At 38.9% G+C, this 22,122-nt stretch overlaps 1 protein-coding gene across 1 annotated transcript in view; it reads left to right on the top strand.

Moving 5' to 3' along the window:
- LOC108746521 (E3 ubiquitin-protein ligase PDZRN3) overlaps positions 1–22,122 on the top strand; it is a 122,202-nt gene that overhangs the window by 88,757 nt on the left and 11,323 nt on the right. Inside the window, exons 4-6 of the mRNA XM_018483343.1 lie at positions 15,068–15,166; positions 15,442–15,477; positions 15,569–16,915. Of these exons, the coding sequence (XP_018338845.1) occupies positions 15,068–15,166; positions 15,442–15,477; positions 15,569–16,915 (1,482 nt within the window). The remainder of the gene's footprint in view (positions 1–15,067; positions 15,167–15,441; positions 15,478–15,568; positions 16,916–22,122) is intronic.

Here is a 22,122-nt window from a genome sequence, read left to right as displayed (position 1 = left end):
CTGTAGTGTGAGCATGAAATTCGTGTTGCAACCGCTGACGATACGCGTTAACTGTGACGCAAAATTGCGAATGATGGAAGATAGCGCGGAGAAGCGCAAGCATGGCGGAATGCTGCCGAGTACGCGCGATCATTGTGGCCCGTCGAATTGCGGTAAAACTAACGTTCTCATAAGCTTACTCGGGAGCCGAACGGTGTACGTTTCAAGAACGTGTACGTCTATTCGAAATCGTTGCAACAGCCAAAGTATCGATATCTCGAAAATTAGTTTACGTCTATCGACGAAATCGGCTACTTTACGTTCTCCAACAACAGCGACGTCGTTCCACCGAGTGAGGCGCCAAATTCTATTTTTATCTTTGATGACGTGACATGCGACAAGCAGGATGCGATGAGAGAATACTTTTTTTGGGTCGCCACGCGAACGTTGACTGTTTCTATCTCCGTCAGATGTACGCGAGAATATCTAAATCTGATACGCGACAACGCAAATCTTCTGATCCTGTTCAAACAGGACGGTACCAACTTAAAACATGTTTACAACGATCATGTGAATACCGACATATCGCACGACGAATTTTGCGCGTTGTGCCGCGCCTGTTGGCAACAAAAATATGGATTCGTAGTGATAGATAAAGGCAATGTGCTTACAAATGGACGATACAGAAAAGGATTTAACAAGTTCGCGATACCGTAACGCGATCAGTCACTGTCGATACTTTGTCGGAGACAAAGTGGCAGACGTGCGTGAAAAAATCGCGAAGGCAATCGAGAAGACGAACGAGTCGATCCGCAAGAAATATTGCGCTCTGAAGATCGGTAGAATCGATGAAGGCATCGCGTTGAACAGACATTTTAATCGATATTTTAAACCTGTCATTTCGCCGACAGCCTCGGCGCGCGCGAGACAATGAGAAAGTCGCGCGACGAAGATACAACGTCTGCCCATAAACGTGAGAGAAAGGAGGAAGAGGAAGAGGAACAAGAGGAGTGAGAAGAACAAGCGAGACGTTCAAGCGTTTCACGACTCTGCATAAATCCAATGATCGATCGCACGATTATGTATAACCAGTAACCTCCACTCCGCGTGCCAAAATCGTACCGACGATAGAATCGTTGGAGAATGTCTTCGAAACGATGGAAAACTCGCTAGCGACGAAAGTTCAAAATCAGCTGCAAACATCGGAAGATCGAGAGGCGTTACGAGCCGGCTTGGGCCCGCTGAGTCAAAAGTACGTCGAGGTCGTCCTGAGGATAGCGCGAGATAAACAGAGCGGTATAGATCACGTGTACGGCGTTTATCTACACAAGGATGGGCTGATGGATTGGCAATGAACGTGGATGACGCAGACAACATAATTATCGACGGCGTACGATACGCCGGTACACCCGGTCTTTACGAGTTGATTTTCAAGAGTTCCTGACGATGCCTTCTACACGAAAGACGATATGCACAAGTACAAGAGCATGCTGTTGGTGACGAACGCGTACAAACACAAGTAGCATTCGCAGGGTCGATTATTGAGCAACAGAGGCTACAAGTACAAACATGTAATCGCGCCGTTGATGTCGGTCGAACCCAAGAAACAGAAGAAATCTGGAAAGAGATTACTTCATGCAATGACATTGAATGAGAACACGATCGTGCACTGGGATGATCCCAACGAGCTGGTGAATCGTCTACGATTGCTCGACGTTTCGCACCGAGCAGGCAACAACTCTCACGACAACGAGATATTGTCGATCATCGAGGAACTTCGCGAAACTGGTCTTATTATAAATTAAATCGCGTATTCATAAAACGAGTCAGTCGAGTGACACTAAAAAATACATTATTTTCTTGTACTTTGTGTATTACACGTCGAATTATGAAAAAGAAATCCGATAAAAAAAGAGAAAAAATTAGCTCCGAGAGACGTCGGCTCGTCGAAGAATTGCACACTTCGACGAGAAGAAATTGCCCGCGAAGACGCGTAATAGTCCGGGGGTACGACGATCTGTGGCAGGCTGATATCGTTGAGATGCGCCCGTACTCGAGCTTCAACAGAGGCCACCATTACATACTCACCATCATCGATGTGTTGAGCAAGTACAAGACGGAAGCAGTACAGCTCAAGAACAAGGGTGGAAACGAGACGGCTAACGCTATTGCTGAGATCATTCGAGAGAGTGGAAGATATCCGAAAAATTTACAAACGGATATAAGGAAAGAATTTTACAACTTTGACAGAAAATCTTGAAAAAAACACAACGTTAATCATTATTCTACGTATTCGACGTTGAAAGCGTCAGTGATCCAGTGGTTCAATCGCGCTCTCAAAACGACATGTGGAAGAAGATTACACTCAACATCTCATGGAAGCATCGCACCATCAGCATGCGACCCGCCGACGTAACTTCCGCGATCGCCAAAAGACTCTTGGTGTACAGCGCGATAAAGATAGCGAATCCTGCAAAATTCAAAGTAGACGATTCGGTAAGCGTGAGCAAGTACAAAACGATTTTTGAGAAGGGTTACACACCAAATTGGACCACCGAGGTGTTTACGATCGTTAAGGTGCAGCGTACCAATCCCGTAACCTATCTACTCGAGGACTATTGTGGAAAATCCGTCGCTGGAGCATTCTATGAGTACGAGTTGCATCGCGCTACTCATCCGGACCTGTATCTCGTGAAAAGTGTTGCACAGGAAGGGCACAAAGTGTGCATCAAGTGGCTGAGATTCAATGGATCTCACAATTCATATACACAAAAACAATGTTATTTGATAAAATTTTAATTGATATATTGTGTATACATATAACTATATAAGTATATAAACAAGTAAAATATTTTTTTATTATCCTTTCCATTTTTAGAGTATACAGATATAAAATACGTATATAAATGTATACAGGAAATGAAAAATAATAGTAATACATAATAAATGACATTACATAAAACATAATACTAATACTTATATAAAATGTAAAAAACATACATAAATGTGTAAATTATAATGATAATAGTACATAATAGTAACAAGTATCTAGATTGTATGAGAATATTAAAAAAAATGTAAAAAGACATACACGAAGCACAAATTAAGATAATACATAAAGCATGATAATAGTAATACATATACACTGTATGAAAATATAAAAAATGTGAAAACATAATAGTAATATAAATGTTGATGTACATCTATTATAAACGTATCCGCCAATGTCTCCACGGTAACGTCTCCGTCGAGTCGGTACGACGTATCATTTGTCGTCGTATGGACTCAGAGCAATTTTCGATTCGTCTATTGTACAGGGTGCGGCGCCAAAATCCGGACAAATTTCAAATTGAAATTCCCTCCGTTCAATACCATTGGTAGATGTCGCGATTGGCAGTCAAATAGCTTGACGCATGTACTAAACCATCATAACCTCGAAACAGTCGCAATGTTGAAACCAAGTGCGGAGTACAACTGAAGAGCCGCGATTATCGAAAGTATTCGCGCCGGGCGCTCGGCGACAGAAATCATTCGGTTTTTCGGGTATCCGAGATCGACTGTGTATGATGTCTTTGCAAAGTATCATGAGTCGGAGAAGTCCAACGAAGATTCTGCAACACCGGCGAGGAAATTCCACTCGAAGGAGGGCGTTTTTTTTAACAAAGGGGAAAATGTCACAAAAGAAGTTTATTTGCGTGTTCTGACAAATGTAGTGAAGCCGTGGATGGAAACTGTGTCGGCTGGAAAGCCATATGTTTTCCAGCAGGACGGTGCGCCCGCCCACACAAGTCATTTGGTGCAAAATTGGTTGTCGGACAACGTCGACATGCTTTGGTGGAAAGAATTCTGGCCTCCCAACAGCCCAGATTTGAATCCTTTGGACTTCTACGTATGGGGCGTGGTTGAAAGGGTCACGAACAAGTCCAGACATCCAAACGTCGCATCATTGAGAGCCGCTATTGAAGCGGCATTCATCGATATGGACTGTGACGCATTAAAGCGTACCTGCGCACGCTTCAGACCGAGAATGGAGGCGGTCATTCAAGCAAGCGGGGGATATATTGAGTGAATATGTTCTTTATGGCCTTACAAACAATGGAGCTAAACAAATTTTGTAAATCTTTTCATTGTAGCAATAAAACATGTTTAGAAAAATATATATAATTTGTCCGGATTTTGGCGCCGCACCCTGTATACTTCGTGCAGTTTAGATCGTATACACGATTGACGACGAGTCATTTTGATCTTTTCGTTCAAATATTGCGTGTAATCGTAGAACGTTATCGTTTGCGCTACGACGTTACGCCTTTCACTTTTTTAGTGTCTTTCTTGCCGTCCACCCTCACCGCGTACATTTTCGCCAACGAATTCGGTCATTATCGCACCGTTATTTTCGTTCTTCATCAGACCGGGTACTTTTTTGTTCGTGAGAGGCATATCGTACGCGTTGTCCGTCGGATAATCGCTCATGTCGAATCTAGCGATATCGCATTTCATAGTCTCGTAAACGTCCTCGCACTCGACGCGATATATAAGACTGTCTGTATCGGTGTACATAATTTTACATTTTGTCGCGAAACAGTGGTAATATAAACTCGTGGTGAAATTCGTACCAGCAGATTTTCGATATGTCAAGTATACACATACCCACGTAAATCGGCTTGTTGAACTTCACCTCGAGTTTGCGCAGTTCGACGACTATTAAATTTTCCGCAAAGATGCAGCTGTGGAAATATGGTTTTGCAATCATTGCCTCCGCGCCGTATCGACCGTCCCATTTTGTTAATAATTTTATGTCAGCGTGGTTGCGCACATTTTCCATAGTTTTACCGAATACCTGAAATTTGTATTGAGTTCAATGTAATCGCGAAGCCATGGAGATTACGCGAATTGTAGCACCCGATGGATCTTTGAACGCGAAGACCGTGACGAGTACATTTCTACAGGTTGCAGTAGTGGATGACGTAACGCTGTTTATCGTACAGCGTCGCTAAAAGTTTATGTTCGCGCTTGCCGGGCGGCTTATCGCGCGTCGGATAGAACGGTAGGTCAGTGTGTCGGTCGTGTATATGCTGCGGATACTCGAGATCGACTTCGAGAATGTAACTGGTGGGCGAATGCAGAGCGATCGCCTCGCGTCAAAGTTCGCAGCATCTTCGACCCATTGAAATTTGGCGTATAGCAGTGGTTGATACATCGCCCATCCGTAAAAATTGTTAACGTCATAGTACATCAAGTACGACGACGATTCCAACGGGTCGTACGAATGCATGCACTTGTTATTAGCTTGCGCGTATCTGTCTGAACATTGACTGAGACCACCACGTATACCGCGCTCGATGAACATGATCATGTCAATATCAGTGAGCAACTCAAAACACGCGTATGTTTTAACATCGCGTCCCAAGTGAAACCAGGCGAGGTGTAATAATGTGCGGGCTCGAGACCATAACTCGCGACGCAACTTTCGCGGAAATTTTCGAAAATGTCAGCTACAACAAGACATCGGTTTTCAAGTACTGTACTCGCCGAGCGTTCGGATGAAGAATTACTGCCATACGTTCGCGGCGTGAGCGTAATCGCTCTCGGATACGGTATCGTTCGTTAACGAAAAGATTCGCGCGGTAGTAAGCGCGTGTCATGCTATTTTTCGACACAGTCAACGTACTCATACGGAAAGACACCTTTACGAGTCAGTAATTCAAATTCATCATCCGATAGTGTTGAAAATATGGAACGTATAATTTTTAATTTGTCTTTATCGAGATACAACGCTAATTTATCAAGGCTTGTACTGAGAAATTTGAAAGTATCAATAAAACGTAATTTTATGCAATTCTTTTGAAAATTATTTTCAGTTTTATCTTTAGTGCTATCGACATGTTTTGTGAAGGAAATGTATTTTTCTTAGGTTATCGGTAATACATCTCCTTCATATGCTGTAGCGATTTCTTTAATTATAAAATGCGCGTCGTAGCCTAATAAATTATGAAAAACGATCGGAATATATTATATAATAAATTTTTTTTTTATAGTTTAAGTTACAATTCGAATGCGCTAGACCGCGGTATCTACCGGTTAAATGGCAATGATCGCGTACCCGCGTATCATCCGGCGTTAACGGTTTCTCGCAGATGTGACAACAGCGTCGCGCTATGGTACGCCTCCTATTGTTCTTTCGACAATGTTTCCATGGGCACGTTGGCGGATAAGATATTTTTCACGCGATGCACCAAATCATTGAGTTGTCGCGCGAACCACACTATACAGTCATCATCGCGACGGAAGTGATGCGATGATAACGCGTCATCGTATGAGCAACGCACGTAATAGCCTATGCTGAATACCTCATGCTGTTGATACGCATACGACGACATATATTCCTTGTCGGGTTCCGTCTTCCGTAAAACGCACTCCAGGTCGGCGTAGACGACGAATGGGACGCGCTCCTTGTTGCAGTGGTTCCCAAATTCGAGTCACTTTTTGTCCTCGCTCGGCAGTCGAATAGCGTAATCGTTGATCTCCTGGCAGTTCATTGTGTGCGACTGCAATTTCTCATTTGCGCCGAACTAAGGCAAGCATCTGAAAAAAACAAAAAAATTATAACAGTTATAATTATTATACATTATCAAGACGGAAAATTATAATAATTTTTGAATTGTACTTACCGGTCGCAGAAATATTTCTTGTGCTCTTTTTTGCTGAGTTGCGAACTCACGAGACGCGGCAGATTTTTTATCGACGTAAAGTGGCCAACGCTGTCGTCGTGTGGATCTTATAGATACAGGAGATTGACATGCTTGTCCTTCTTGTCACTGGTGAGCCGTAGAAGAAGGATTAGTTTATTCTCGATGCCGTATACATTGATCGACACCGCGTTCAACCGTTCGAATTTATTAATGTCATTGAACATTATCGGAAATTCGAGAATACTCGCGAGATTTAACACCGTCGTATAATGCGGATACGATGACCCTCACTCCGTATACTTTTCAGCCGAGTACAGAGCGGCGACCACCGACCACGTGTAGCACGCATTGTCCGTCGTTCTAACATTGATCACCGCTCGTTTCGTCGCTATTTCCCGCGGCACTTCGAAGTAACATCCCGCGCGCGTGGGATTTAGTTTGTTCACATTCACTACCAAATTGAGGATTCGCGACAATGCTCACCCGCTGTCGCATTCCTGGAACTCTTCGAGTGATGTCAACGTGAGCTCGATGATATGCTGTTCGTACCACTCGCGCAAATCGGTGTATCGATATATCTCGCAGTTCTTAGTGTTTATACTCTTAATGTCACGTTGTTGTTCGTCGCAAACTCGCCATTGAATGCGGTGTTTATTTTTGCATTACCGTGTCTTTCTACTGCGTCTCGCACACGTTCGAGCACTATTTCTTTCGCGTCTTCCAAAAACCGCCGCGGCTCGATGTATAATAATACACGTTGACCACAGCACACGTCAATATACGATTTTCAAACGCGGCGTCGATCTTTCGCCAGACGAGAGATCTTTCGTCACGACTCGCGTACCCACCACTAACGTGCATGAAACGTCGCTCTAATCTTGTCTTTTCACCCGTGAGTCGTGCGATTCTCGTCACCACGGATTGCCTGTGTTCAACGGTAAGGCGCGGACGCTTGGCACGGCAAAGTTCTTTGAGCCGCTCGATGCACTCGTCGCATCGTTGCAGCCACGCGAAACATTCCACCAGAGTAGCGACCTGGCCGCACTGCTTCAATGGTTTGCGTTCCACTCGCTCGTGATTTTCCATGTCTCTTTTTTCTTTAGATCACTTCACACTCTTACACGGAACACTTGCACGTAACTCGTTCACATATGTTGCAGCACCGCTTTACATCTAGAATGTCATAGTGCTTTATCACCTTTTTATTATGTTCGCTTACTAAAGTACACTCTTTACAGGGATAGCATAATTGATCATCCATATGGTAGACTTATCACACAAGTCACGAAAGACTTTTTTAGCAGGATTCTCCTCGCAATCGTAGTATAACATCCCTAATTTGTCCGTTATCATCACTTCAACGCACTTCTCAGCACCTGCGAGAATCTTAATACGCCTACAGCTATATTGAATCTTATTTTCACTTTGCATTGAGTAAACACTGTTCCTTTATTAAACCAAAGCTTTATATTAAAATCTCTCTTCGAAGTCAATGTGTTGACCCGTTTCACAGTGTGTTGTTACCGTTTCGTCTCCTAACCGTCCAATATTCCTTTTCATCATCGTTATCATCATTAATGATGACTCCCTGTTTCGCATTATGTGTACCTATTTCTCGATTGTGTAGAAACTGCACCGGCGATATTCGTACATCTTTGTCTCTCCTCCGCGGATCACAGTCTTCAGGCACACTTTTTGCATTCATTTTTTCACAATACTGTTCACAATAGTTTTTCGATGTGTGCAGAGTGGACACATACTGCCTGGAAATATAGTGTGAATTGGCTCCACAATTCGTGCAAGACCGCCCTAGCGCATCAATATAATCGATATCGCGATTCCTTACAAGATATATTCCTACAACATCAGTATCAGCCAAACGTATCATGTATGTTGCACACACATTTAAAGCACCACTCGTTGTATAGTAGCACTGGATCATGCAGTGTTTAGTACGATCGTTCAGTGCGCGGATTTCTGGAGACGGCACAAATTTTTCTGCGTGATCCGTATCGTGCTCACTCAAGTCGCTAACATAATCAGTATCATCGGATAACACTTCTTCGTCGAAATCTTGGTCCATTATTTCTTCAAAATCTATCCATTTCTTTTAACAGTTCGAATACTTTGTCTCTAATATTCGCGAACTGTTCAGGATCCACGTTTCTAATGTGCTCAACTACGTTGGCTATGTTCTCAACGTTCGCATGATGATGAGCCATACTTTTTCCATTATTCTTATTGCGACCGATTCGTTCGTCTTCCAGGGCATCAACTGCGGAACTGAGCGCTCATAAGCTCATTATATATTTCATTTGTAACTTCTTTGTCCCTTTGCTCATTGGGCCATACTTTATAGAAATAGATAAGGCAGCATCGCGAGCGATTCTAGTTTATATAAACCGCATCAACGCTTCTCTTAGCGCGTCGATCTCTTTCTTCTTAGAAAAAATCGTTACCGACACGTCTTCGAAGAAACTTAAGGGCTGTGGGAACGCAGTTCGCCAGTGTGATTTCATACTTTTCACTGGAATATCACTTTCATTTTACTGTAGAAGAGTTATGTTTTGCTTAGCAGCCAAAACATCGGCGCTTCTCTTAACGCGTCACGATATATCATCGATCTGATAGTGTATATAAACAGTGTATATAACTTTTTTTCTTTTAATCGTAAATTTCGATTACGAGTGATAAGACCGGATCGTGTAAAAGAATATATATTGTACATCGAAAATCAATCGAGCGCAAGGGGTACCGTTCCTTGTCACCAGGTCCGCCAAATCCACCACCATCGAGGGAAAATCGAGATATTGGGAATGTCCAGGTGAAAAAGCATCAAAATCGCCAACATGTTCCTCATCAACATCATCAAAATCGCCAACATGTTCATCATCAATGTCATCAATACCATCAAAATAAGTTATAGTTAGCGATGTTCGAGACGTCGATTGTATTCGAACGCTATCGACCGCGAAAAAATGTAATAAAATATGAGAAAAACACGATGTAATGAGGCCAATAAAAAATTTTTGTCCACATCATTTTATACAATACGTACTTTATTTTACTCTCCATCCTATACCTCGATGTACTAATAAAAAACCGTATTGAAAAAAACTGCGTCATAAAAAAAGAGGATTTATTTCTTCCATCCTTTCTTCACTCATATCACGTTATGCGCTTCAACATCGTCGTGCACGCTCTATCGCTTACAAAACATACTACGTTATAATATCAGTCACGTTATTAATCAGGCACATGCCAGATTAATAATAATTGTATCATGTAAAGCGTCATGCACGCTCTATCTTTCTCTAACATGTGAGCCCTTGTTATCTACGCATGTTTGGGGTGGACGCGGGGCCCGCAGCAGCGGCGGCGGCGACGGCGGCGACGGCGGCGACGGCGGCGGATAAAAAAAATATGAAACGCGTTGTTTATGTAATCCTATTACAGCGATGTCGCTGGGACTTCCCGCGCCTAGCCCCGCATTTCTCCCCTCGCCCCGCGCTCCCCTCAGAGGACTAGGGTTAGACCCCCATAGTATTGCTACTGACGAGTATGGAATCGTAACTATAGATGGTAACGTCGTGAAAGATTCGAATACCACTGACTTAATAAACGATGCAATACGCGAGAGACAAATTATAAAAGCAGTGGGTAGAAATCAGTTTGCACGATTACTCCGTGTTGAACATACCTTTTGCTCTGATGAGAAATAAAAGATTATTGTCCATACACGGTGTTACTGTAAACAGCGTAAAACTTCAACCTCGCACGAGTTCCACGCCTTTTATATCAAAAGCGCGAGTTCCGCGTCGATTGTATCGATAGCACGAGGAAGGAGAAAAACGTATTACGAACAAGAAATAGATGAGGAAAGTTCGTTGATTCTTTCTTGTACACGAAAAACTGATACTCCCGTATCTTTGCAAACGGGAAAAAAATCGGTTACTCGGTTGGAAAAAACTGATATAACGATGACGTTTGAAAAACCTATACTACGATCCGTCGCATTATGCGAGCTATTCGGCGGTGGATAATCTAACTCGCGCCGCGCCGTTAAACCGAATCTCTCATGGAGAGAAGTCGTACACTGTCTCGAATCGCAAAACGCGTACACGTTACACCGACCATTGCGCAGAAAATTTCCGCGATTGCATTACAGCGTGACAAACATTGACGATGTGTGGGAGACTGATTTGATTAAACTCCGAAATTTAAAAAATTACAATGGCGGTTATTCCTATCTGTTAATGATTATCGATGTATTAAGCAAATACGTCTGGATAGAACCGTTACGTGACAAAACCAGCAACAACGTGATAAAAGCTTTTCAACACATACCAGGTGTACAAGTATGAAATGCGGATTTGAGAAAACAGATGGCGCATCAATGCAGTGTGTGGTATAAAGATTTGACTGTTATGCCATTTTGAAGTGCCATCAACAAGTGTCAGACGCGCACGAGTGATAAATTGAAAAAGTGTTTGCATAGTGTTGTGTTGCTGTGTTCGATATGTCGAAATTTATACCAAACAAAGAGCATTCGCGAACAGCATTAATTTTTTGTTTTCATTTGAAGAAAACTGCTGCTGAATCATACCGATTACTTCGAGAAGCTTATGGTGAACACGCTCCATCGCAAGATACGTGTGAACGATGGTTTCGGCGTTCTAAAAGTGGTGACTTCGATGTTGCAGACAAGGAACACGGAAAACTGCCAAAAAGGTACGAAGATGTGGAATTGCAAGCATTGTTGGACGAAGATGATTCACAAACACAAAAACAACTCGCAGAGAAATTGAGCGTTAGTCAACAGAGAAGGGAAAGATTCAGAAGACCGGAAGATGGGTACCGCATGAGTTGGACGGCAGGCAGATGGAGAGGCGCAAAAATACATGTGAAATTTTGCTTGCACGATACAAAAGGAAGTCGTTTTTGCATCGTATCGTTAGTGGGGATAAAAAGTGGATTTATTTTGAGAATCCCAAGCGCAAAAAATCATGGGTAGGCGCACCATCCACATCGACCGCAAGACCGAATCGCTTTGGCAGAAAGACGATGCTCTTTGTTTGGTGGGACCAGAAGGGTGTGGTCTATTATGAGCTGTTAAAACCTGGTGAAACGGTTAATGCTGGACGCTACCAACAACAATTGATCAATTTGAACCGTTCGCTGCTTGAAAAAAGACCAGAATATCAAAAGAAACAACACAAAGTCATTTTTCTTCATGACAATGCTCCATCACATACGGCAAAACCGGTTCGCGACACGTTGGAAGCACTCAGCTGGGAAGTTCTACCCTATGCGGCTTACTCACCAGACTTGGCTCCTTTCGATTACCACTTGTTTGCATTGACGGTATTTTTTATGAGCAAGAATTAGCTCGAGTTGAGAAAAACTTAGAGGAAGAACATTTTATCATTGATCGCGTGATAAAGAGTAGAGAGCGAGGAGCTAATAAGCAAGTTAGCTAGCATGATTATCCCAGTAAGTTTGATACTTGGATTCCAGCATCGAGTTTAATGTCTCTTCGCGATGAAGGAGAAACAATTTCTTCTGGTGCTTTCTAGTAACAGCAGTATGCATCATTTTCCGGATAATATTATACAATGTCGTCCTTCATCATGGAATTATCTCATTCTATAACGTTGCACGGGCAATGGGAGATTGCGATAACTGAGATTTAATTTCTCTGTACTTTTTAATATATGCGTCATATCGAAAATTTGATCAGATTCATTAATGTTAAACCTGAGGGGACAAATGGTGTATTTACGGCAAAAGAAGTTGCATTTCCAAATAGAATTTACAGCGATGTCCATGAACTTATTGAGGCGATTAATATCGCGTGTAAAGATGTCGAATCGTAATTAAAACAATAATATTATATAATAATTTTATTTCGAACAGCAAAGAACGTCTGTCGGCAAAGTCTACATAAGTATTAACTGCGATGAAAAATGCAAAATGCTACATCATGTAAACTTTTCCGGTAATCTTCTACGAATGCTAAGTTTCTCAGCAGCAATTTCCAGTAAAAACCAATTTTATTCCAAGCTCGCGATACGTAAACCTAATTTCAATGATTCAGAAGAGAAAACCTTTTTTACGGATTTAATAAGAAGACGGGGCAGCGATTTACAATCAGTTATTGGAATAGCAAATCCTATAGTTTGTGGCGTGCTATTCCCGATAAATGTTCGTATATTGTAATATTTGTACGCCTTATATAACAGGTGAGATGCGTACTCCTCTTCTCAGAATAGTACTAATCAAGATACGTAGTCATAATTACGCATTTGGTGTAAATTTGGTGAAGCATTTCTCATTTTCATTTCGAAATTATATCCCATTGCGATAAATAATAAATAAAGATGTAAATTTTATGATGTTACAAAAATACGTATCACTTAATTTTCACCATATATAGATTAATGATGATAATTTACTTGGAATTTAGATCTCATTTTTTAATTTTGTACAACAGATTTTTGTTCAAAGTTCACATATGATTTGGATTGAGTGAGATAATAATTCTTAAAGATTATAATTTAGCGCCTATTATTGATATTAAATCTTTTATACAGGGTGTCCCATTCATCACCGGTCGATTTGAATTTCGCGCTATTTTTAAAACGATGTCGAATCTAAGATGCGTGATACGCCTGAATAATTTGCACGTGTTCTTTCACCGTGTACTTTTCCATGATTAATTTCCCATCTGTCTAGATATGAAGTTTGAGGTTAATCGGTTTGACGTTTTAAAAATAGCGCGAAATTCAAATCGACCGGTGATGAATGGGACACCCTGTATATCTGATATGTATCACTCAAATTAAGTAGAATTGTTATTTATGGAATTTTAACTTGATGGCAGTTATACAAAAATAATTACTTAGATTTCATTTTTTTTAAATTAAAGATACTATAATATCATTTAAGTTGTAATTCTTAAATTGGTACACGAGTTTTTTGTTTGACTATATTTGTAGTTGATTGATAGTTGACACCCCTTTTTTAACTTTTTTTAAAAAAAAGTATGATGTATTTTGTAGTGTTAATTCATTTTGTTTGAACTGAAAATACAACTTCGTGATATTACAAATTATTTGAATTTGAATTTTAATTTGGTACATCAGTTTTTTGTTTGACATATATATACAATTTACTTTTTTATTTAAAAAATAGTTTTTTTTAAACGTGTCATGTATTAAAGCAGCGTAAGCCTAATTCACAATTGCAATTTTTTAGTTAAAATTGTAACTCATAATGTTGTGGAAATAAATTTACAGCAATTATTAAATAATTATTTGATTAATGACTGTAATTAATAATTAATATCTTACTAATTAAATGAATGAAATTTATGAATTATAATTTTTATGTATAATACCTGTTCGAGATAGTATTATTCCACGGATGTACTCCGAAATTTATCGGGCGCATCCTTTCCGCACGCATTCGCGCAAGCGTGATGGATGCGTGATCGGTATACAACGAGAATCTAATCGCTTTTTCTTAATGTTCGAACTATGCGAGTAACATCATATTCTTTCTGAATTTTGCTTGTGAGGTGGTCGATGCACTATGCGTTCGCGGTCGCGATTGCGATGCTGCTTCGCGGCAAAATTATCCGTCATCGAAGCGGGCAAGATTTCTTTTAGCAAGGTGGATTGTCGTCTACCAATTGCAAGATTTCTGTGCGCGAGCCTTACGCAGCATTCGCATCACAATTCAAGATCTGCATTTCGAGCGTTCGATGACACGCGCCATTGCCACGTGATAAGAAATATTCGAAATTTGTGCGATTAATTCTTATTCCTTAAAATGTAATTTTTTAATAAAATAAATCTGGTCGTTAGTGATAACTTAATCGTTTCGTCGACATTCTTTGATTCCCTATGAGATCTGTCGTTCGTACTCCAGTTGGAGCCAATTAGGCGTTGTTGAATGCGTACGGTTAATCTAGATCCGATACTGAACAATATAATTATATAATTAATAGTCATTAATTAAAGAAAGTTAGCTGAGAACATAGATTTTTTAAATAAACTATTCTATATTTCCACTTTGAGCCGCTGCAGGTGACTATCCATTAGAATTACAACAATTTTATTTTAAACACAAGTTGTGGAAAACATTTTCCTCTACAAGATTGATTATGTCTATTTTTATCGTAGGATTCATTGATATTGCGAAAGAATATTTGAACATTAATTTTCTAAGATGGCGACATGAAAGCTCGTCCGCGATTATTAAAAAAATTTTTTTTTTTTTTTTAATAGAACATCAAACTGTAAGACATATCAAAAAATTATAATTATCGGACTTTTTGCGGACATCCTTTTTTTATCGATATTGTCCATTAAAAGGAACATTTATTTTCGTTCCAGGTCAATGGCAAGGATGTCGCAAACAAGGAGCAGACCGAGAATCTGTTCGCCGAAACGAAAAATGCAGTGACTATTCTCGTCAGTCGATGTGTATATCAAGTTCGTTTTCATCTTTATTATTACAATGTTTAAATTTAACACAAAATTTAATAAACATAAAAATATTGTATATAAAATAGAAAATACAAAAAATATTACAGAGATTTAAAAGCATTTTAGAACATTACGTTTTTTTTTTTTTTTTTAGCAAAAGATGTAACTTTTGTGTAATATAGGTTGATTACTTCTAAAAAATAATTACACTTTTCTTACATAAATAAAAAGAACAAAAAATATGACTTTTATACATTATTAATTTACTTTTCTTATTTTAGGACGATGAATACCATGATAGACGCATCTATCATCAGGTGAGTCGAATTATATAAAGCAACAAAAAAGCAATTGATGTTTGCGCGTGGTATGGACATCTATTTATCATGAATCATGATTCTACTTTAGGATTTGCCATCGTTTTCGCTCCAAAACCTACCATATCAGAATAGCATGATCGAGCAACTGATCCAGCAACAAACGGAGGAACGTACTAAAAACAGCGATGTAGACAACTGCATCCTGAAAGCGCCTCCACCCATACCATCTCACACTCAACAGCAACAACAACCACCACAGCAGCAACAATCGTCGCTACCACAACAACAGCAATCTGTTAACAACTTTTCTACAAATTTATCATCCACGTGCTCATCGCACAGCTCATACAAATCATACAAATCCAAGAACGCGACCTTGCCAGAGCATCGTACAAAAGAATGCAATAAGCAATGGATGCAGAAATCGCTGAAGGATTGTTTAAAAAGACTCGAGGATATATCCCTGTGTGATCAGCAATCGAGTCCACTGGAGGCAACACCGCTGTCAGTGAAGCTCATTGAAGCGTACTCGAGCCACGTGTGGAGTGATTCCGAGCACATATATGAAACAATACCAGAATTAGATAGCGAGCCAATCTACTCATCGCCATACGAGCACCATCAACAACATTGGACGCAGCAAACAAATTATGCCATGACAACGCAACATAACGGAACTGCGAAGACGTATTTGACCAACGGCCAGCAGAATCAGAAATGGCATTCCTCCTTAAAGAGCAACAGTTCCGGCGAAGAAAAAGATAGCTCAAGCGCTTATAACACCGGCGAATCCTGTCACAGTAATCCTTTAACTTTGGAACTGCATGAAGGTAAGAGAGATCATTATAAGAGCACACTGGTATTATGCTCGCCGAAAACGCTACAGCAGCAGAAGATCGATTGCAATTGTCCCATGCTGCCAACTGCAACGTTCGCAGTGACAAAGCAATCATCAAAAAACCAAAACGTAAAGAAGAGCTCATCGTCATCGCATCACAGAGACCGCAACAAGCCTTTGTTGATGAACTTCAACACTATGGCAGCCGATACTATGTACACGAACGTAGCAAATTTACAACAAACAATGATGCTCCAACAGCAACTATTCAAACAAGCACTTAACCGCAAAAACCTCATGAGATCAAAAGAGATGTTCACAAGCGGTGTGAAGAAACCCAAGTCGTATTTTCAGGCACCAAATCTCACACAATACCAGTTCGTCGGTAGTCAACAAGTATGCACGTCTACTACTTGGATACCAACAGAAGACAAAAACGAGGTGCAAATGGAATGGAAAGTGAAGAGAAGAGCAGACGGGACGAGATATATTGCCAGACGACCAGTCAGAAATCGGATACTTCGGAACAGAGCAATCAAGATAACAGAAGAAAGAGCCGGTCACACCACCGAAGATGATACTATGTCGGAAATGAAGGTAAATGCCAATTAATAATAATCGATTTGAGTCTTTTTCCGAGCCCAATTTGGAAATAGTAAACTTTTACTTCTTCAAATTTCATACGTTTAAAATATAATCGACAGTACAAAAATCTTTACATATCGTTACTCTTACTGAGGGAGAGAAAAAAAAAGATTGGATATATTAGGAGTGTAATTTAGTTTTGAGGGTTTTTTTTTAATGATTTATTTAAACATATCGCATAAACATTTTATAATTGCTATACGATCAACTTTTAATTTTCTAGTTTTAAAGTGGATCGTGCAGGATCTTCATCCAATAATGCTTGCAAATCTGGATTTTCCAGCTTATTAATTAAAAACACTTTGACAGAACCAATATTTGTTTATGTCTTAATTAATGGAGCAACATCATCATAAATTTCTATTAGAATTTTATGACTTTTAGCCGCCGTTTCTTCTAATTAAAAAACAAAAGTAACGCATGTCGAAAACGCTTTTTAAGAAAATTCATTCTTTAAATGGTATAAACACGATGTTTACTGCATCTATTGTTAGTAAACGACTAAATATTATGGAGCAATATTAAAGCATTAAGAAATAACAGCTATAATTGGAATGTTTTCGATAACACTGACATTAATGCCACCTCTTAGAAAACCCTCGAAACTACATCATACTCCTAATAATATCACTAAATAAAATATAAAAAAAAGCAGGTAATTTATTGCAAATAGAGTAGTTTGTCCGTAACAAAAAACTATTTTTTGTTTGTGCGGAATCACTGTTGAATAATATCTTTTCTTTTTCAAATTTATGCAACTGACTGCTTTATCAAAAGCCAAAATTAAATGAATGATATTTTATAAAAATAACAATTTTTTTATTCATACTTTGTTTTTAATTGTATAAAATATAGTGTACACTCTTTTATGTATAATATGTATATCATAAAAATATTTAACAGGTTTTAGATTTAACATACTGTTATTATTATTATTGTTGCTATTATTATATAAAAGCTCTTATTTCAATAGTTGCTGCTATGTTGACATTGTGTTAATGGATTGTATTTTATTTGCCTTTCACCCTATTTCGCACAGCCAACGTATGAAATGAATACTTACGGAGCGCGTATACATAGACGCTTTCGTTCATATTTGAAAAATGATTTTTCGGAACATAATTATAACATACATTGTTTTCAGCGTAAAATGCTCTTTAATTTGCGTTATATAAAAATTAAAATTTTTTTTAAATTAGGGAGTGGAGAATAAAATAAATAAATAATTTAAAAATATTTTTTATTATAATTGTAAAGTGCTCATAAAATCATTTAATTTTTATTCTGAAATTTTTTTCCTATCTCTTATAGTTTCGACAATATTCGCTTAAAAAAAAATCATTTTGTGTTAAAGGGATGTTTAACCTAAAATTATAATTCCGCACGAACAAAAATAGTTTTTTATTACAGATGAACTCTAATTGCACAAAAAGTTTCAAAAGTTTTTGAATTTTTGAGTTGCCTAGTGTCCCTTGTCAGTGCATATTAGAGCTGTCGTACATAAATTGACGTAAAGATATATAATGATAAACAACTTATTGTTTATCGTATAATGTGAATATACAAGTAGAATCGTATAATGTGAATATACAATGAATAAAAAGCAATGCCTGTACCGGCAGTTAGATCTTAAGTGTGTTAAATAATTTTATGTGAATTTATATATCATGTTTGTAGTCTCTCAAATTACGAGTCGAAAGGGTTTTTACAAGGGATGTTTCACAACTATGCCAGCACCGATTTGATTCTCCATGAAATGTTAAACACCAAAATTTAAGAAACAGGTATTATTTTATACTTGCGCTAACTTAAGGGGTAAAATACCCTTTTGAAAAAAGTCAATGTTTCCTTTTTGAGCCGAATATCATCGGAAATATAAAAGATGGAAATTAAATTTTTTAAACAAAAATTGTACGGTTTCTAGGGTACTTTAAAGTTGCAAAGGAAAAAATTTAAAAAAATTTTTTTGTTTAACAATATATCTCCATTACCTGCAATTTTTTCAAATTTGTTAAATTTCTTTTTGTAAATTAGAGATTATTTTCTCTAAATTCATTCATATATATAGTAGTAAAGTTATATTACACATATCATAGCCGGTTCTAACTCACTATGTGTTAGTGCGTATATGCAGTGTGTGTATGCGTATGTATGGGGGGGGAGGGGTAGGAAGGAGAAAATCATCACAGATGCCGGATCTGAGGGAGAGAGAAGCGCATCAGACTGGGATCTGTGTTAGAGGGAGAAAGGTGGTTTTGTTCCTTTTTTCTCTTTTTTACTCGTTGTTCTCTCTCTCCCACTCATTGTAGGATGCATTTTTCTTTGTCTCACCCATTGCGGTTCTATACTTACCATTATTCACGTTCTTCAACGTTTTGTTCTCTTTCAGCTCATAATTTCATTAAATAGATATGATATTTTTACGATTATTTATGATATAATAGCAACTAATTATAATATTCTAATTTTAATTTTTAATACAATAAAAAAATAGTGGCAAAATTCAAATGGGCCTTAAGAGTTAGCGCTGGATATTATATTGAGCAATGCTAACTAGTACCTATTAATATGTCACAAATTTAATTTTGTACGTTTCAGTTTACTATTTAAGCCTCAGCAATAAAAAATTACCGCTTATCGCATTATAAAATCTATCGAACTGCGTCTCGCACAATTATAGACCTTCTTATTCCGACTTCCAATAATGCAGTCGCAGTGGAAATGTGATAAGAGACAAGTATCTTTAACATAGCCTAATGTTGTGCCTTGCTTAGCTGTGAAGTGGAACAGATAGTAGAACTCAAACCCATCTCCAACAACGATCGCATGCGGATCCAAGCATAGTCAATCCATTACAACAAATTTAAAAATCACGATGTTAGATTAAAAAATAATTTAAGTAACATAAAAGAAAGTCATGTTCGTTCTAATGTTAGTCACATAACACGGAAGTAAACGTGCAAAATATGCATTTTATGCACATGAAATGCATAACAGAGCATAAGCACCGTATAACTACATACAGTAGCGACAGTAGCAGAAAACAAAAGGTACACTTTTGTTCTGCGCATGCGTGGCTATAACTCCAAGAATATGGCGGCTGTCATAGTATTGGATAGCATGCGAAATATGATGTCATAGTATGGTATAACTATTCGTCATAGTACAACGTCTTTTGATTGATTCAGTCCGTAAAATCTTCAACATAGACAATAATCACCGACATCAAAGAAGCCGACAGCTACTGTCACTACTGTATGTAATTATACTGTGGCACAAGCATAACATAAAATTATTGGATCAATAAGCATTCATAAAGTTGCTATATTGATTTACATAAAATGCTCATTGGTCAAATGGTCTTATGTTATGCTTATGCACTATTATGTATTTTATGTGCAATAGGCTTTAAGTCGTAATCAGACTACGCATTGAAGAATGAGATTGAAGATTGAAAGATTGAAGTTTTACCAATCAGAAGGAGCTAAAACTTCTTTGTCTTTATTGGTGAAATTTCAATCTCTAATCTTTAATCTCAATCTTCAATGCATAGTCTGATTCCAGTCTTAAGCCTATTCTACTTAAAATGCATAACAGAGCATAAGTATAACATAAAGCTGTTGGACCAGTGAGCATCGAGCATCAAGTTGCCATGTTGATTTACATAAGATGCTCATTGGTCTAGCGGTCTTATGTTTATGCACTGTTATACATTTCATATATTTGCAGCTTTAAGCTCACACTCCATTCACAATTAATGTGCATGGATTGGATTATTATGTATGGACTGTGAGCATTTATGTAGAAAAATGATCACTTCTCAGTTGGTTTATTTTTTGTACCTGCACCAGAATTCTTTTGCTCACTTTCGACAAATATCAAACTGTAGCGGATTGCTACATATAATAAATGTAATGAATGGCACTCGATTTAACAAGTAACAACGTTTATTTAATAGCAAATACAATATCTTATCGCGAGGTAAAGTGATGATGTCGTGTACGAGGACGGTTCTAAAAAAAATGAGAATAAAAATATATCTAGATGGAAAATTGAGTATGGTGTTCGTGAGAGCGCGCCATCTGGTTGCGGAGTGTGTATGTCCAAACGAGTATAAGGCATGGAATACAACTGAAAGAATGTGAGTGTATCTCCACATGTACTCCTCTCCGAGAGACTATGGATGAATAGGCGCGAATCGTACTTTTTTAGGTTTATCTCTTCTTTGGTGTAATGTGCGCCACGGCCATGTTTCTGTAGCTTCTTGTGGTGATTCAGGTATTTTTTCTGCATTAGGTTATAAAAAGGCGAGTTTCAGTCTTTCTGTTGATAGGGCAACGTCACGTTCACCATATGAATCATGTAAATCTGTTTGTTTTCCCTACGTACCACTTCTTGTAGGCCGATATAAGGATGTTGGAGTGGTTTTTGGATGCCATTTTCCCTGACAAAGACGTGTGTGGCCTGTTCTAATTGTTGTTGTCGAAAGGCTGTCCGTTTTCCGTGATGTTGCGTTGGTTGTAGATGGAGTTGCGTTTACGAAGAGCTATGACGAAGGTCTCCGTGTCTTCTGTAGGATCTCGGTTTTCTAGAAATTCTTCGGTACTCTCAGCGGTACGCCATAGACCAACTCTGCTAGAGAGCATTTCAGGTCTTCTTTCAGGCATGTGCGAAGGCCCAGTAGTACTGTAGGTAATAGGTCGAGCCATTGTCTTCCGTCTTCGTGGTAGGTTATGGCAATTTTAAAACAGTGCGGTGCCATCTCTCAATCAGACCGTTTAACGCTAGGTAATAAGGAGACGTTCTGGTTTTTTGCTGCCCAGGAATTTCGAGAATGCTTAGAAAAGACTAGCCTCGAATTATTTGCCTTGATCAGTAGTGATAACGACAGGTGTGCCAAAGCGTGCTACCTAGCCGTCGATTAATGCTGCAGCAACTGTTTGCGCGGCCATGTTGGGGAGTGGAACGGCTTCAGGCCATCTGGAAAAGCGGTCAATCATGGTTATACAATACCTATATCCTCTTACCTTCGGGAGAGGGCCAATGAGATCCAGGTGAACCAGATGGAAACGCTAATTTAGTGTTGGAATCTTTTGGGGTATGTTTTTGATGTATCGTTGGATTTTGCTACGCTGACACTGAAAGCAGGTACATGCCCA

Source organism: Trachymyrmex septentrionalis, unplaced genomic scaffold, assembly GCF_001594115.1.
Source record: "Trachymyrmex septentrionalis isolate Tsep2-gDNA-1 unplaced genomic scaffold, Tsep1.0 scaffold176, whole genome shotgun sequence".
NCBI classification, from domain to species: domain Eukaryota; kingdom Metazoa; phylum Arthropoda; class Insecta; order Hymenoptera; family Formicidae; genus Trachymyrmex; species Trachymyrmex septentrionalis.
Note: the sequence above shows the minus strand (reverse complement) of the source record. Positions and strands in the feature narration are given on the sequence as shown.